Genomic DNA, 17,223 nt, shown 5'->3' with positions numbered 1-17,223 from the left:
TGTGCATGTGAACGTGTGTGTGTGTGTGTATGTGTGTGTGTGTGTGTGTGTGTAGGAAGAGGCGTTCGCTCACTTAGACCTTGCTTCTTTCTGTGGTTCGGTTTCTATAGAGACACTTCCTGTGGCAGAGAAAAGAGGTAGTGAGCTGGTGTTTCAGGATGTGAGGGCCCGCAGGAGCAGAGTCGGGCTCTCTCTGTTGCCTGCCTGCCACCGTGCAAGCTCTGGCCGGGGCTGCCCACAGTCCTCATGGTGGCCACTCCTCACGGCAGGGACCCTTGAACCAGCAGCGGCATGCCGGGGAAGCCCAAGCACCTGGGCGTCCCCAACGGGCGCATGGTGAGTATGGGCTCCAGGCCAGGCCTGTGGGGAGGGGGTGGGCACACCCAGGGTGGAGCCCAGGAGGCACGCCCGGCAGGGCTGGGCAAGAGCCTGCATGCTGCCAGCGGGTGGGAGAAGTTGGGTACAGACAGGAGCAAGCAGTGGGATCTGGTGCCCTTGCCGTAGGACCTTCCAGATGGCCCTGCTGGGGACCTGGGGCAACCTTGGGCATGAGAGCAGAGTACGGCGGTCATAGGCTTCTGGTACTCACTGCTTCCTTTCCTGCCGCTTTGGCACCATCCGGGCTGGGAGACCTAGGATGGCCCTTGATCCCTGCACACCCCCACAGTGACCTAGGCCCCCACATCTCATTTAGCCTCAGCCTTCCCCTCCTCATCCCATGTCCTGATGCCCAAAGTCAGGTAAGGGGCAACCTTCAGTGGGTCACTGTTCTTCAGCTAGACCTGCTTCAGAGGCTTCCTGCCAGAAACAGTAGTCTTTGGGCAGCCTGGGATGGGTCAGTAGGGTCAGGCCAGCCTGGTGCACCTTGTCTTTTCTATTCCTGGGCTACCGGGAAGGGTGGGAGTAGCTGGACACTAGGATGCCCTGGCTACTGCTGCTGCCCCACCCCCTAGAGCCTCTCCCTGGCTGCTTTGCCTCCAAATCAGAGCTGCCCTTGGACAGTCCAGATTCTTTCTTCATTCAACTGATGGGGTAAGCTGCGCTGGGCCTTCCTTTTCTCCCTAGGATACCAAGCCGCTTGGCAGAACCCCAGCCCCAGGAAGTCCAGACAGTGTCCTAGCCTCTAACCTAGCCCCAGCCTAGGACTATGGGACAAGGCCAATGGGTCTAGAGAGACCTGGGTTCCACTCTTGGCTCTGCTGTCCCTTACTAGGGCTCTTCTCTGACCCTCAGTGTCTTCACCTATAAAATGAGGAAATTGGAACAGATCTCAAAGGCTGTTGAGATGACTAAGTAGAATGATGAATATGGAGCCCTTGACCCATTGTGGGGGCTCCATAAATGTCAGCCCCATGCCTCCCTTCATTCTCAGAGCCTCTTCATTGGTCCCCTTCCTCACTCAGGAACCAAGGTTTTACCCTCCTAATTCCCTCCTAATTCCCAAGACTTTTCTCCACTTCTCCTTTACCCGGTGTCTCTTTGTTGCCCAGCCCCAGGCTAGCTGGGTGGGAGAGAGGCAAACCCCTCCAAGCTGGCCCAGTCCCCCACCTCACTGTCTGTCTCTGCCATTAACCTAACTTTGAAAGTTCAAAAACCTACAGTCCTCTCACTCCAACCCGGAGGCATGACACTAGGGTGTCCAGGCCAAGGACACTGGGCCACTCCCACGACCACCCCAGATGGGGTGGGCTGGTACTGGGTTGGTGCTTCTGAGCAGTGCCCAGAACTGCAGGGCAACTGAGGGTGCCCAGGGACACACCCAGCCTCTGTCCCTCCCACATCAGCCCATGGCTTCTCTACCCAAAAGTCATTCAGAGCAGGGAGGGCACCCACTGCCCCCAACCCTGGCAAGCTCATAGGTGCCCTGGCTCCTTGCAGCAACCTTCACACACAGGTTTATCTTTGCCCTTCCTGGGCCTGTTCTGAACTCTCCCTGTCACCTGTTAGAATCCTGAGGGTCACAGATTGGCTGCTTGCTGGCCACTGGTCAGCTTGGATATGCTATCTGGAGGCCATGCGCAGCTGACACGGGGAGGGGTGGACAGGCATCAGCATCTATGACACAGTACTTGTGGACCAGGAGTCAGGCTCCTTCCATGAATAACCTCTCGAGGGAGGCTCAGAGGATTAAATGACATGCTGAAAGCAGCCGGCAGGTAGAAGGGCCTGCATCTGAACCCTGTCTGACTCAATGCCTTTGCTCTCCCACCTCCCAGAACTGCCTGGCTCTGTCTTCCCCCTCCTCCCCCTGCTACCACCCCCACCCACCGCTGCCATCATTCCCTGCTGAGGCGGCGGCTTCGTTTGCCAGCCTCGGCTTTCTGCCACTCAGCTTGTCAGGCAGTTGCAATGAAACCTGTCACTTAGAGATGGCTCCCAGCCCCCTCCCAGAGACATCTTCACACGACCCCAATTGCCACTTCATTTGTTCATGCAGTCATTCATTCAACAACCCCTCCATTGGTCTGCTCTATGCTGGCCCTGTCCTAGGCACTGAAGACCCAAACCCATCACCCTAGCCCCTGCCCTCAAGCAGCTCCCAGTCGGGCAAGGCGCAAAAAATGTGGGTACAAATACCAGAAGAGAATCAGATTTGGGTAAGACCCATGGGTCCAGGGTAGAGAAAGCTTGAGGAGGACCTGAGGAGGGAGAACTGACTTCTTGTCTCATTTTGTGCATCGAGTTCTTGGATATGCTATCTGGAGGAGGGGATGGCATGGGGAAGGGTCTGGTTATGGGGAAACCCAGGGTGTGTGTACAGGGACATGACCTAAGGGGAAGCTGGGCCTAAAGCCTGGAGAGGAGGGATTATAATATCCTGTTGCTCTCAGGGACCCCATGTAGTCTTCCCACTTGGGGAGACCTGCAAAGCAGAGCCTACTGTAGCTCTGCCTGTATTCTTGGCATCCAGCTCAGGGCTAGGGTTCAGCTCCACAGGACTGGCTCAGGCCGAGGGGGGCAGGCACCCAGGGTTCCCTGTGCACATAGCCAGAGAGGATCTTGGGGCCTCCATTTCCCCTAACTAGGACGAAATGAGTTGATGGTACAGAGTTCCCAGCACAGAAGGTGCTAAATAATTTGACCCTCCCTTTGAGGTCTGACCCCTCCAGAGGGCCCAGTTCAAGAGGACCCCCTGGGCTCTTTACCCCTGCTTGACTTTGCCTGCCAGCTCCCCCGGTACATCCCCTGTCCACTCAGGGATGCAGCTAGGTGGAAGGAATGCCTCAGGCTCCAAAGGCAGACACACTTGGATTCTAACTTCAGCTTAGCCACTTCCCCACCGTATGACTTCTTTGGGCCTAGGTTTCCTCATCTGTAAAATGGGGGTAGTAATACCTGCCACACAGGATAAGGATTTCAGGATAGAGTGAGAACATGGATGTGTATTGTCCAAGGGTGTCTGCCACACAAGTAGAGCTCAGAAATGTTGCCCTTCCACACTCACCTTCGCATTCTTAGATACCAGCGGCTCTGCCAGCCTTAAGAAAAAAATTATGGCAAACTGAGGCCTGACCATGGGTCGGGGGTTCACCTTCTACCACACCCTTCCTCATCCTTTCTTCCCCTTTTCTCCCATTCACTCACCACTTCTCCTCAGGCAAGCCACGGTGAGGCAAGGCAGGCCCTACTCAGCACAACTTCCCTAAGCCTGGCAGCCTGGGCAGGTGGGAGCCCTGGTCAGCGGAGTTCCTGACGGCTCCATGCCAGCTGCTTTCACACACTCACTCACCCTTCCTAGCCGCCCCGAGAAGCTGGAAATGCCAAGCCCCCTTCTACCTGGGGGAAACCGAGGTCCAGAAGAAGAAGTTATTTGTCCTTGAATGGTGGAACTGAAATTGAACTCCGTCCTCACTCTCTCGCACCTCTGGATATCTTTATCCCTATGCCATCTTGGCCCCGACTATATGTATCAACAACCAGTGGGGCAGGAGGGACCGAGAAGGGTGACTTGCTGGCCACAGATATGGGGTGTTCAGAGGTAAAGGATCCCTGATGAAGGAGGTGCTGGGGCCTCATGGACTGGCAGAGGAGGACTGCAAGGGCCCTGATGGCTGCTTGCTAGCCCCAGAGCAAGGAGGGTGCTTCATGAGAGGGACTTCGGGTTGGCTTCCTTTGTAAACCAGGCCTGCCCTCTGGGAGCTACCATATCCTAGGGAGAGAGAGGCCTAGACGTGGGTGGGCAGAAGTGTGGTAGGCAGGAGGATTCAGGGCAACTGCTGGTGTTTGTAGGTGACTGATGTCAGCAAGGAGAGATTGGAGAGCAGTTAGTTCGGTGAGGAGAGTGGGAGCAGGAGCAGACCCCCAGCAAGAGAAAGCAGAGAAACAGGAAGCAGGGGTGTGAAGGGGTGTGGGGAACCCAGAAAAGTTTGATGAAGTGTTGGGTGCAGTGAGGAGGAGGGAGATGGGGGAAGCTGAAGGGGTTCATTAGTCAGGCCCCGGGCTGCTTGCTTCAGCTGTAACACAGCAACTGCTCCACTTTGCAGGGCAGGGAGCTTGGCCACCACCTGAGAGCCAGTCCCACCTAAAGACACACACAGGCAATTCAACATAATGTCAAGAACAAAACAAAATAGGAGTGTGGGCTGGCTTCTGCCCCAGGGGCCTTTGCCCAGTCTGTGGCTCCAGGCCTGCCCCAGCAGCCTTGGGGACTCCGAGCTACAGCGTGGATCTGAGCCCCGGGATGGAGCGCAGGCCAGAGAGGCCAGTGGCTTGGTGGGTGGGGAGGAGGCGGCCAGGCGCCCACCCACTGCGAAGGGGGAGGCAGGATGGTTCCTGGAGACTGGCAAACGGTGGTGAGAGCAGCCCTGAGGGTGGCAAAGCCACAGAGCAGTTGGGACAGGCAGGTATGGGCAGAAGTAGAGCTGCCAGGAATGGAAGGAGCAGGCTGGAAGGTACCCTGGGCTTCAGCTCGTCCTCCTCGCTCACCCCAGGAATTGGGACGCTCTCCAGCAGCCCCTGGAGCTGACTCGGAAAAGGGAAGAAGCCATCACATGGGGAGTGCAGAGGCAGGAGGGCGAGGGCTGGGGCGGGGCGCGGGAGGGTGCGCAGGGCTTGGTGCGCTGGCGAGTGGGCTCGCTGAGCCACGCTCTGATCTGTGCAAACTTTCCTCTCCAGCAACGTCTCACCTCCACACTCTAGGTGGGAGATGAGGCTTAGGGAGGAGCCCGAGAGCATAAAACTGGAAAAGGGCAGAGCTGGGATTTGACTCTGGGTCTGACAGACTCCAACTCCTGTGCTCTTTCCTCCATAGCAGGGCTAGCAAATTGAAAGTGGAGCACCGTCAAACACCAAGACTAATGTAACAGCAGCAATAACAGTAACGTTCCGTGACAGCTTACTACATATCAGATAGTGTTCTGAGTTCCTTATCTATATATTTAACTTATTTAGTCACAGCAATCGTTTGAAATCAGGAGTATTTACCCCATGTCTACAGAAGAAGAAATTGAGGCACAGAGACGTGAGGTGCCTGGTGCAAGGTCACACAGCACAAATTGAACTCAGGTGGTCTGGGGCAGCACCTGTCTCCATAAGTAAATGAGGCACTCTGGCCTCAGAGACCTCTGAAGAGAGCATGAGCCCCTTGTAGGGAAGACAGTTGCTGTTCAATGCCAGACAAAGTTGTCATGCTGGGAAGCAGCTCTGGGTAGCTGAGCATCACAGGAGTTTATGTAAAACTCCTGATTTTTAAATGTGGGAAACACTTTTAAACTTAAAACAAAAAAAGTCCGAGGGCCAAGATATTATGTTCTAACATATTTGCAGGCTAGCTCTGGCCCACAGATGTGGGACCTGAGTGTTCCAGGTGAGAGTGGGGAGCAAGAGGGAGATCTCAGATAGGAGGGCAGGGAGAGGCTTCCTGGGGGAGATGTTTGCAGACCTGTTTCCAGTGGGGATGTAACAAAGGGACAGGTGGTAGAAACTCCTGTGACAAGACTAGTGAGAATAGGATGTGAGAGGGAGGGAGGAAAACGGGGCCCGGGTGGGGAGAAAAAAGACAGGATGTAGGGAAACTGATTTGATGCCCTGCTTTGGTAGTGGCAGAGGTGGCTTACCCCTTGGGACTGGCTGAGTTGGAAGGGCTTGTGGGACATTGGGAAGAGATGTTAGCAGGAAGTTGGCTATGTGAGTTTGGATCTGGGGGGATATGGGAGGGGGAAAGGACCCAGGACAGAGTGGGGGGGATATGGGAGGGGGGAAAGGACCCAGGACAGAGTCAGGGAGGGGTAGAGGCCATCTTGCGTGGGTAGGAGATGAGAAGGAAGCTGGAGGAGCTGCTAGGAAGGTAGGAAGACTAAGGGAAACCACTGCAAGAGTCATTTTGAAAGGAGGGTTTTTTTCTATTTCACTAATGGTTGGATTCCCAGAGAAGTCGGAGTTGTATGTGGCGGGCGGGGGGACAGATGAAGTTCATCTTTACAGCAATGCTACTCAAAATGTGGTCCATGGACCAGTGCATCAGTATTGCCTGAGAGCATGTTAGAAATGGAGAGCCTCAGACCCCATCCTGGACCTCCTTAGCCAGAATCGCTGGAGGTGGGTTTTTACTGGTCATTTTAATGCACACTAGAGTTTGAGAATGACTGCTCTATATTATAACATAGCATCCTGGGCCCACCCAAAGTGGGGTGGGGCCCATGGTCTCTCAGGGTCTTCCGCTCCAAGAGGCAACAGGTGCAACAAGGAGATCACTGGCTATAGAGACACCTTTCCTTCCTCAAAGATACCAGCAAACATTGATATAGCACTTACCACATGCTGGGCATTGTTCTAAATGCTGGAAATGGTATTAAACTGATTTGATCCTCACAATAGTCCCAGGAAGTAAGTTACTATTATTATCATCATCCCCTATTACAGATGGAGACAAGTAACGAGTCACTCAGCTAGTAAATGGCAGAGACAAGATTCAAAGTCTGTGCCGATCCTCACCATGCTGTACATCTGGGCTTACCCAGCAAGTGCTGAGGGAGGAGGGAAGCAGGGGCAAATGGAAAGTAACTGGCATAGGTTCCATCACACAGTGTTTGGCACATGATGGAAGGGGAGCCAGGAGTACCCTGAGAAAAACGCTGACAAGCAGCGACCTGGCTGGGAATGCCCAGCATGGCCCTCCAGGGGGAGGAGAACACAGCTCCCGTCTAGGGGCCTGAGCCCGGAACTGTCCCTTGAGAATCTACCCTGGTCTGACTGTCTACCTTGGGTCTCTTGTAGGTTCTGGCTGTCTCAGATGGAGGTAAGTGACAGAGGGTACAGAGGGGGCCTACCTGGGGTGGGGGAGGGTATGTGAAAAAGGGTGGGGACACCCCTTGCTATCTTTCCAGGGAAAATACCTACAGATGGGGTTGGGCCAGGGGCTGGGGAAGGCCACAAGGCTCACCACCATTTGTCCATCCCCCTACAGAGCTGAGCAGCAGCACAGCAGGGCCCCAGGGCCAGGGTGAGGGCCGAGGCAGCTCTCTCAGTATCCACAGCCTCCCCAGTGGTCCCAGCAGCCCCTTCTCCAACGAGGATCAGCCTGTGGCCAGCTGGGGCCTGTCCTTCGAGCGGCTGCTGCAGGACCCGCTGGGGCTGGCTTATTTCACTGTAAGCCCTGGGATGGGGTAGGGAGGGCAGATGGCAGTGGCCACCATGGTGGGGGTTGGGGGTAGGGTGGCCGGCATGGGAGAGGATATGGATGGAGCTTCAAGCTGGCCAGAATGGGATTCCTGTGCCAGCTGCCTCATCCAGCCTTTCTTTGGCACTTTCTTCTTCTTCTGTCAGCAGGGAACTTTCCTTGTCTCTGCTTCTCATTTTCTCTCTGTGCCCTATCTCTCTGATTTGGCCTCTCGGCCCTATCTTTACCCCAATCTCTTTGACCGCATCCCCTGACTGAGTCCCTGTGTCTCTGACTGCCTCCTCCATCTGTGCACCAGGAGTTCCTGAAGAAGGAGTTCAGCGCTGAGAATGTAACTTTCTGGAAGGCCTGCGAGCGCTTCCAACAGATCCCAGCCAGCGACACCCAGCAGGTGGGAGAAAGGGGAGCAGGGGCCGAGCGGTGGGTGGGACCAGAGCCTGGGTCATGCCCCTGACCTTCTCCTGTCCCTTCTGCAACAGCTTGCCCAGGAGGCCCGCCACATCTACCAGGAGTTTCTGTCCAGCCAGGCCCTGAGCCCAGTGAACATCGACCGGCAGGCCTGGCTAGGCGAGGAGGTGCTGGCAGAGCCACGACCGGACATGTTCCGGGCACAGCAGCTCCAGGTGAGTGTTCCCAGGGGTCTTGGCTTGGGATTAGGGGGCGTGGCCTTGGAAGAAAGGACAGGAGGTGGGATTGTCAGGGGTGGGATGGGGTTGGAGCGGCCAGGGCGAGGGGCAAATTTGGATGCCTGCACCAAAGTAAAATGCCGGGGCAGGGCGCGGGTCAGAGAGCGGTACCAGAGGCTGCGGTGAAGCAGGGGCTAGGGGCGGAGCCTAGCAGAGTTCGAGGCTGGGCCAAGAGTAGGCCCTGGGCTAGATAGATCAAGGAGTTGCGTGGGAGGGGCTAAAGTCTCAGCTGCTAGGTTGGGGACCCAGCCAACCCTGAGGGCTGGGCCAGGTAAGCTGGGGGCAAGTCGAACGCCCCCTCCGGTTCACCGCCCTGGCGCGGGTCCCGCAGATCTTCAACTTGATGAAGTTCGACAGCTATGCGCGCTTCGTCAAGTCCCCGCTGTACCGCGAGTGTCTCCTGGCGGAGGCCGAGGGACGCCCCCTGCGGGAACCCGGCTCCTCCAGCCCCGGCAGCCCTGACGCCACGAGGAAGGTGCGGACGAGGCGCAGCGGGAGGCGGTGGGGCCGGGTGCAGATCTGTAGGGGTGTGTCCACGCTCTGCACGTAGGCTGGGGTCCGGCCCCGAGCCAGCGCCTGGATTCCTCTACCCGCAGAAACCGAAGCTGAAGCCCGGGAAGTCGCTGCCACTGGGCGTGGAGGAATTGGGGCACCAGACTTCCGCTGAGGGCTCTGGGGGCCGCCCGCTCCGCAAGTCTTTCCGCAAGGGTGAGGGTCGGAGGCCACAGAGAAGAGTCGGGGTGGGAGTTTGGGCAAGCTTTGAGAATGCCGCCTTCCTCCTATTTGTCTGTAAATCTGTGAAAACCGAAATACTCTGGAACCACCACGTTCCCCCGGTGGTTCGGTTTCCAGACTAGAGCCCGGAAGTTTGGGAAGCCGCCTCAGTAGCAACACTTCCAAGGCTCCAAGCCGCGTTAGACCCCTGCTGGAGGGCTCCAGCGGAGTCCGCCTGGCGGTGGAGAAGGGGTGTAGGGAGGATGGGCTGTTCTGCTCACTGCTCCCTCTCCCCTAGAGCTAGTAGGCGGGGCCCCAAACTCCGCCCTGCGCAGAGAGTCCCAGGGCTCCCTCAACTCGTCTGCCAGTCTGGACCTCGGCTTCCTTGCCTTTGTCAGCAGCAAATCTGAGGTGAGAGGGCTGCTGGGGGAGACAACGTGCACTACTCATGCCCCTTTGTGTGGCCACCATCATCCCTAGTCATGGTTCCCACCTACGTCTTCCGGCTGCCAACCCTTTAGCCTCCTCACTTTCTTCCTGTCCTCGCTACAGTGGGCCCCATGCATGGCATGGATGTGCATTCCCTTTGTGTGTGTGTGCACACGTGTGGGGGCCCAGGTGTACACAGCAGATGTGGGGGGGTCAGTGGGAGGACCTGTCTCTGGGTGCCCTTATGCCTGGGTGTGCATACATATGTTGCCATAGGAGTATCTCTGCCTGCCTAAAAGTGTGCCCTTTGGCATGTGTGTGCATGTGTGCGCCTCAGTGGGCTTACCTGCCTGTGTAACTCTCTGCATGTCCCTGAATGTGTACACATGACCTTCCCTCCACTACTGCCCTGAATCAGAGCCACCGGAAAAGCCTTGGGAGCACAGAAGGTGAGAGTGAAAGCAGGCCAGGGAAGTACTGCTGCGTGTACCTGCCCGATGGCACAGCCTCCTTGGCCCTGGCCCGACCTGGCCTCACCATCCGTGCCATGCTGGCAGGCATCTGTGAGAAACGAGGCCTCTCTCTACCTGACATCAAGGTCTACCTGGTGGGCAATGAGCAGGTGTGGACCTGGCCTGGACCCCAACTCTAACTCTCTTCCTGATCTTGACCCCAACCCCACTCCTGTCTCTGCTCAGCTTTGACCTCCACCCCAATTCCATTCCCATCCTCATCCCCTTCCTAATTCCAACCCCAGCACAACCCTGCCCCTTCCCCCATGCCCAGCTCCAAATCAACCCAGCACCAACCCCTCAAACTCAGACTTCCACTATCATCCCATGAAAATCCTTTCCCCAACCCATTCTCCTCCTGGTTTCCAGCCTTACCGTTATCTTCACTGTGATTCTCTGGGGGAGAGAGTCGGGGAGAACCACTGCCTGAGCTGGGTTTCCCCCATCACCCCCAGAGTTCCTACTGGTCATCTTTGAAATGGCCATCAGAGGCACCCAAACGCACGTAGCCCATGAAAAACTTTTCTTGAGGTGCAAACTAGACTTAAGCTTTACAGAGGAAATGGGCGGGGGGGGAGGGAGGATGCACTTTAAACCAAACCATCCAGTAAGGGAGATTTGAAGAAAAAATGCTGCATTCCAGGGAGGTCCTGCAGGATTTCATTCTCCCAGATAAGGCCTAAGGCCCTGCCAGGTGGGTGAGCAGAGGGACCCAGGCCAGAGCTCTGTCCTCCAGGTCCACAGGCTGGAGGTAAGCCAGGCAGGATGTGATCAGAAAGAGGGGCCGAAGTTTCAGAGAGTTCCTGGGGGGATGGTAGGCCCTTCTGGCTGGCTCTGGGAAGGCTTCATGGAAGAGGCAGCTGTTGATGAGGATGGGGAGGAGTTTGCCTGGCAGAACTGTCAGGAAAAGACATTCTAGGCAGAGGGAACAGCTTAAGTGAAGTCTGGATGTGAGTAAGAAGTGCAGGGCAAGTTCAGGGGCCTGGAGAGTGGGACTGTGAGGGCAGTGGGAGGATCTCTGCCCACTCAGGCCACCCGGGCAGCCTCTGAAGCCCAGATGGGCTTTCTCATCTGCTAAATATAACTCCCCGCCCACACTCCACCTGTCCCTGCAGCACAGCACAGGCCTGTCCCTGAAAGAGGCTGCCTCCCTGTCCTGAGCTGGTGCAGGAAGTAGGGCCTATAGGAGCAGTAGTCACTACACCTACTGTTTATGTACCTACTGTGTGGCAGGCACTGTGCTAGATACTTTATATCCTTCTGGCATCACAGTGGTTTGGGGGAAGGGCTCTTGTTGTAGTGAGGAGACACAAAGTGTCCTTAGTAGGTGGGGATGGAGAGAAATGGACAAGTGTTAAAAAGGGGACAAGGCCTGGGTGGCTGATGATCAAAGGTGGGTGGTGAGGGAGTAAATGCATCCATGGATTTCACATGCCTGGGAGACAAGGGGGCAGCCATCCAGGAAGTGGGTCCTGGACCAGCCTGGCCCAGGAAGAGGCAGCTCCATGATCCAGGACCTAAGCCTGCTCCTTATCCAAGCAGCCTCATTACCATTTCATGTTCACCTCACTCCCGTTTCTTCTCCATGGCTGTCCAACCTTCTTGCTACCCTTCTCCCTGGCCTTGGCCATACTAGGCTCAACTCCAGCCAGGTGCCTTACTCCATCCTCATCTCTACGCTCACCTGCCCACCACCCTTTCACTCTGACCCTTAGGGATCCCCAGTGGGGGGCATGGGTGGAAGTGGGGTGGTTCCTTCCCACCCTGGGATGGTTAGGGTGAGGAGGCAAGGTCTCTGAGACCCTGCTTGGCATCTGCAGAAGGCTCTGGTCCTGGATCAGGACTGCGCCGTGTTGGCGGACCAGGAAGTGCGGCTGGAGAACAGGATCACCTTCGAGTGAGTTCCCCTCCTCCCAGGCTTGGGTCCTGGACCCCAACACGCGTTTGGGTCCCAGTTCAGGCTGTTGTTGTCCCTCTCAAGTCCCACCCCTGGTGCTAACAGCATCCCCCCAAGTTGTCTCACCTCCCCAGTGTAGGCTGCACCCCCTCTTGGGCCTGTCCCGGGTGGGTTGGGGGAAAGGCGGGGTCGGCTCCCCGCGGTTCCGCAGCGCAAGGGTCCCGTGCAGGCTCGAGTTGGCGGCGCTGGATCGAGTTGTGCGAATCTCCGCCAAGCCCACCAAGCGGCTGCAGGAGGCGCTGCAGCCCATTCTGGCGAAGCACGGCCTGAGCCCGCAACAGGTGGCGCTGTGCCTGGTGAGCTGGGGGACAGCAGGGCTGGGGGGCGGGGGCGGGGGTGGGGAGGGCAACGGGCTGCCTGTCCAACGGGCTGCTGATCTGTTCCCACAGCCAGGCGAGAAGCAGCCGCTGGATCTGGGGAAGCTAGTGAGCTCGGTGGCAGCCCAGAGACTGGTTTTGGACACTCTCCCAGGTAGAAAACCAAGGCCCTGGGGCTTGGTCCCTGGAGATGGCTCTTGCTCAGAAGGGGTCCAAGTGGGAGGTAAACACTAAGGGTGGCGCGCTCTGCCATAGGTGTGAAGGCTCCCGAAGCTGGAGACACAGCCCCGTGCCGCAGCCAGGTGAGCGAGAGAAAGGGCTACCTCTTCTGCCTACTGCACCTCCCCTCCCGGTTGTGGCTCTGACTCCACATTCTCACAGGGCGGCCAGCCTAGAACTCAGAACAAGGCCGCCCACCCCTCTCCACTGTCCCTCAACTCGATGGCCCAGGCACCCAGTAGTATCACTGGGAAGCGGCAGACCTGTGATATTGAAGGTACTTTGGGGATGGTGGGAGCTAGGGACCAGAAGGGTTGGGGACCATTGAGGGTGGGTGGTACCAGAGAGGCTTGGTCTGAGGCAGGGACCTTGATGTTATTGGGGCTGGAACAGTGTCCATTGGGGGTGAGGGGACCAGAGAGACTGAAGGGTGGGAGGGGGGCATTTGGGGAGGCTGTGGTTGTAATAAGGGCAGCAGGACAGTGGTGGGCTAGCATAGGCAGGTCTGCTCTGGTGGACTTCTTGACTCTACGGCCACCCCTAGGCCTGGTGGAGCTGCTGAATCGGGTGCAGAGCAGCGGGGCCCATGACCAGAGAGGCCTTCTGCGCAAAGAGGACCTGGTGCTTCCAGAATTTCTGCAGCTGCCTGTCCAAGGGCCCAACTCCCAGGAGGCCCCACCACAGACTGAATCAGAGGTCCAGCCCAAGGGGGACCCCTCGGACTCTACTGCCCACTCAGCCCTCTGACAGCTGCCCAACAGTCCAGGCCGGCTGCATGGCACCTGGTGGGCCAAGCATGCCATGGGCCCGCTCTGCATGCCCTGTCTGTGCCATGAGTGTCCCTGGCACCTTCCTGCCACGGGCAGGCCCGCAGGAAGGGCCAGAAGGGAGTGGAGAGTGGGCTCAGAGGAGCCGCACCCCCACAGCTGCCACCACTTGGTCCCTTATAGGTTCACTCACCCATCCCTCGCTGCCAGGCCACTGAGGGGAGGTGGGCCTAACCTCTCTGGTGCAGGCATGCCCAGCACAGAGGGGCGGTGTTGGCAGTGCCAGCCTCCCCACCTTGTGCTAAGCCTTAGCAAGGAGCAGAGGAGGGGCTGGCCCCTCCTCAGGGAGCTGGTATGAGTAAGGCCTGGGGTACAAGCAGGCAGCCCCTCCCACTACTCACATAGGCTCTGCTGGACATGTGGATTTTGCAGTTGGCTTAGGGCAGCTGGGTTTGTCCTGGATGTATGATATTGTTATTATAATAGTAATTATTATTCTCCCATGAGGTGTGTTCCTTCTATGCCAGTCTACCCTGTGTACCCCTCAAGCCACACCGCTCTGTCACCAGGGTCAGTGCCAGGAAGCCCTTGGGGACCTCAAGGTGTGCCCCCGACTTCCTGTTGTCAGAACCTCTCTTCCTGACTGCACAGAGTATTGGGGTTTGAATGTGAGAGACAGAGACAGGGAGGAAAGGAGGAAGAGGAGAGGGAGGGGCAAAGGGGAGGGGGGAGGCACTTCTGGGGAGCCATGCCTCGGCCACCTGTCATCACACTGTTCCTCAGTCTGTGGATCTGAGTAGAGTACAGCATCTGGTTATTGTCCTCTGCGTCTACTGGGGACTGAGTGTGTCTCAGCAGACATGGCTGTGGGCTCCTCTGGATGCATTAAAGGCCTTGTAGAGGATACTGGTTGTTGTGGTGGGGCCAGGTTCTGTGCCTTGCCTGCTTTGGCTGGGTGGTCATCCCTGTCCCTAGGTAACCCACATAGGGAGGGAGAGTGGGGAGGACCTCCCAGGAGGAGGGCCCAGCTTGTGAGCAGAGAAGCCAGACTCAGTCCCAGTGCTGTCGAGACAAACAAGGGGACATGGGAACCTTGAGGAGACACCTGGGGGGTGACGGGCTCTCCTGACCACCTCAGACAGGTCAAACTCTCTTCCCCACTCCAGTTCTTTATGCTTGCTGTCCCCTCCGTCAGGAACTGCCCCCACCACCACCACACTCCCTTATTGCACCTCATCCTTGAAATTCTTGACAGAGATCAGTGGGGTTTGTTGATCCAATGTGCCTTTCTTCAGAAGTCTAACCCCCTCAAGCCTTTCTTGGGGGCCTTCAGCCCTCTACCCACTCTGCCCATTTTGTTTGGCTGGGTTGACCAGACTCCCTAGCTGCTGGGCTGGGCTCATGTCCCAGTCCTGGTCATTCAGTGTTTGGTGCAGGGATGATCCTCTGACCCCAGCGAAAATGCCAGTCCTGGTCCTTTACCACTTCCCAGGGATTTGAACAGAGGATACACAGGGAGAGAACCTGCATGTGAATGAAGCCAATGCAGGAGAGCAGGACAGAGATGGAGGGAGATTCCTGACAAAATTTACCTGAATGTCTAAAGTCAACCACCCCTAGACATTCTCATCTAGGCAAGCCAACACGTTCTTGCCGTGTGTATGTGCCTGTGACTCTGAGTGGGTTTTCTGAGACCTGGAACCACAAAAGTCTTGCTTTCACTGAAGATCTCAGCTTGAACACCTCGTGGAGCCTTCCCTGTCACCTGAGCCATGGTCTAAATGTTTGTGTTCCCCTCTCCCTAAATTATGTGTTGAAACCGCAGCCCCAAGGTGATGGTATTAGGAGGTAGAGCACTTGGGATGTGCTTGGTCATGAGGGTGGAGCCCTCATGAGAGGGGCTAGTGCCCTTATAAAAGAGACTGCAGAGGGCTCCTCCACCCCTTCCACCCTGTGAGGACACAGCAAGAAGTTGGCTGTCTACAACCTGGAAGAGGGCTCTCACCGACACTGAACATGCTGACCCCCTGATCTTGGACTTCCAGCCTCTAGAACTGTGGGAAATAAATTTTTGGATAAGCCTCCCAGTCTCTGTTATTTTTGTTACAGCAGCCCAAACAGACTGACACCAGATATGAAGTGCTCCCCAACTTTGTTCTCTACCATGCTGTCCATTTTTCCTCCTTCACAGCACTCATCCCACTCTGTAATGACCTTGTTTACTTATTCACACTTGTTTGCGGACAATATGATAAACATGCCCTGATGGCAGTGACCTTGTCCATCTTAGTCATTGTTGTTTCCCCCTGGCCTACTGGGCTGACAAATGATTCTGCAGCCTCAGATAGACCCAGTGAAGGAAGCAGGGACAGCAGGGCAGTGGGGGTCCTGGGCAGGGGACTGCATTGCGCCAGAATCACAGAATCACATCTGTGGCCAGATGGGTAGGCAAACCCATGTCCCTTCCCCAATCAGCTGTGGAACCTCCCTTACACTTCCTGGGCCCTGGGGCTTCTCCCTGTGGGTAGAGACACTCTTCCATGTGCCAGGATAGAGAGGTAGGGACACCAGGTAAGAGAAGGGTATCTTCCCAAAGTTGGCAGATCCTTCACTCACCCCTGCCCTTCTGAAGACCCAGCAGGGACCAAAAATGTGATGGCCCCATGATAGAGGGGATCATGGGTCAGGTGGGAGAGGCTCCATAGATGTCAGCCCCTGCAGGGGGAGGAAAAATGCACATCAACTCAGGCCCCCAAGTTAGGCGTGCTCCATCCTTTATCTTATTTTTGTCCTCATGACAAAATAGCCTGGCGGGGATGAAGCCAAGGCTACAGGAGGGGAAGTGACTAGCCCAGGATCCTGCAAAGAATTTGTTGCTGGAGCTCGACCAGCACACAGGCTGTCTGACTCAGGGACACACACCAGGGAGGGCCCAGATGCTGTAGGAACCCCTTTTGGAAAGCTATCTCCCTCTGTGGGGGTGGGGAAGGATACATTGATATGGATGCTCTGGGGAGCAGCTTGGGAGTTTCTGCTAAAAATTAAAAACACATAGCATCTGACCCCAGCATTACCACCAGAGAATCACTCACTCCCCATACAGGAGCGCCTTCCCTGCAGGGTTTCTATGACCCCAAAACTGGCAAACAGCCAAATCTGTGGGGTAACACAAAAGGTGGTGGTGTGTCTATGCTCTGCAATACCACACAGCAGATAAGGAATTGGGTACCACATGTCCTTATGTGGAAAGTTCTCCAAGACATGTTACTGTTTGGTAAAAGAAAGTAGAGCAATGCATATGACATGATAACTTTATATGAACCACAGACACAGAGACACATGTATAAGTATATAGAAAGAACAGAAAAGGCTCTAGAAAGATACATGCCAAGCAGATGAAAATGGGGAGGGGACTAGGACCGGGGGGAGTAGTAAAGGACACTTTCACTTTAGCTGTAATGTTTTTTAAAGGATGCAATTTTTTTAGGGGCGCCTGGGTAGCTTAGTCTGTTAAACATCCAGCTTCGGCTCAGATCATGATCTCATGGTTCATGGGTTCAAGCCCTGCGTCGGGCTCTGTGCTGACAGCTAGCTCAGAGCCTGGAGCCTGCTTCGGATTCTGTGTCTCCCTCTCTCTCTGACCTTCCCCTGCTCACACTGTCTCTCTCTCTTTCGGAAATAAATAAAAGACATTAAAAAAATTTTTTTAAAGGATGCAATTACAAATAATTATAATATTTATTTATTTTTTGTTTAAGTAAGCTCTCTTCTCAATGTGGGGCTTGAACTCATAACCCTGAGATCATGAGTTGTATGAGCTACCCATTGAGCCAGCTAGGCACCCCTAAAGATAATTATAACAGGGGCACCTGGGTGGCTCAGTTGGTTGAGCATCTGACTCTGGCTCAGGTCATGATCTCACGGTTCATCAGTTTGTGCCCCGCATTGGGCTTGCTGCTGTCAGAGCAGCTGTCCCCCTCTCTCTCTGCCCCTCCCCTGCTCAT

General features: G+C 56.0%; 1 protein-coding gene across 1 annotated transcript; it reads left to right on the top strand.

The window, feature by feature from the left end:
• The first annotated feature begins 136 nt into the window (after nucleotides 1-136).
• Nucleotides 137-15,300, top strand: RGS14 (regulator of G protein signaling 14). Its single transcript, XM_077757235.1, has 15 exons — nucleotides 137-336; nucleotides 7,216-7,237; nucleotides 7,406-7,587; nucleotides 7,917-8,009; nucleotides 8,098-8,241; nucleotides 8,636-8,779; nucleotides 8,901-9,012; nucleotides 9,317-9,429; nucleotides 9,866-10,069; nucleotides 11,780-11,856; nucleotides 12,086-12,212; nucleotides 12,306-12,387; nucleotides 12,489-12,535; nucleotides 12,615-12,729; nucleotides 12,997-15,300. Exons 1-15 carry the CDS (start codon nucleotides 292-294, stop codon nucleotides 13,197-13,199), a joined length of 1,710 nt encoding a protein of 569 aa, XP_077613361.1. The 5' UTR covers nucleotides 137-291; the 3' UTR covers nucleotides 13,200-15,300.
• The last annotated feature ends 1,923 nt before the right edge of the window (nucleotides 15,301-17,223 follow it).

Source organism: Crocuta crocuta, unplaced genomic scaffold, assembly GCF_008692635.1.
Source record: "Crocuta crocuta isolate KB4526 unplaced genomic scaffold, BGI_CrCroc_1.0 scaffold131, whole genome shotgun sequence".
NCBI classification, from domain to species: domain Eukaryota; kingdom Metazoa; phylum Chordata; class Mammalia; order Carnivora; family Hyaenidae; genus Crocuta; species Crocuta crocuta.
This window is presented reverse-complemented; position numbering and strand designations above follow the sequence as displayed.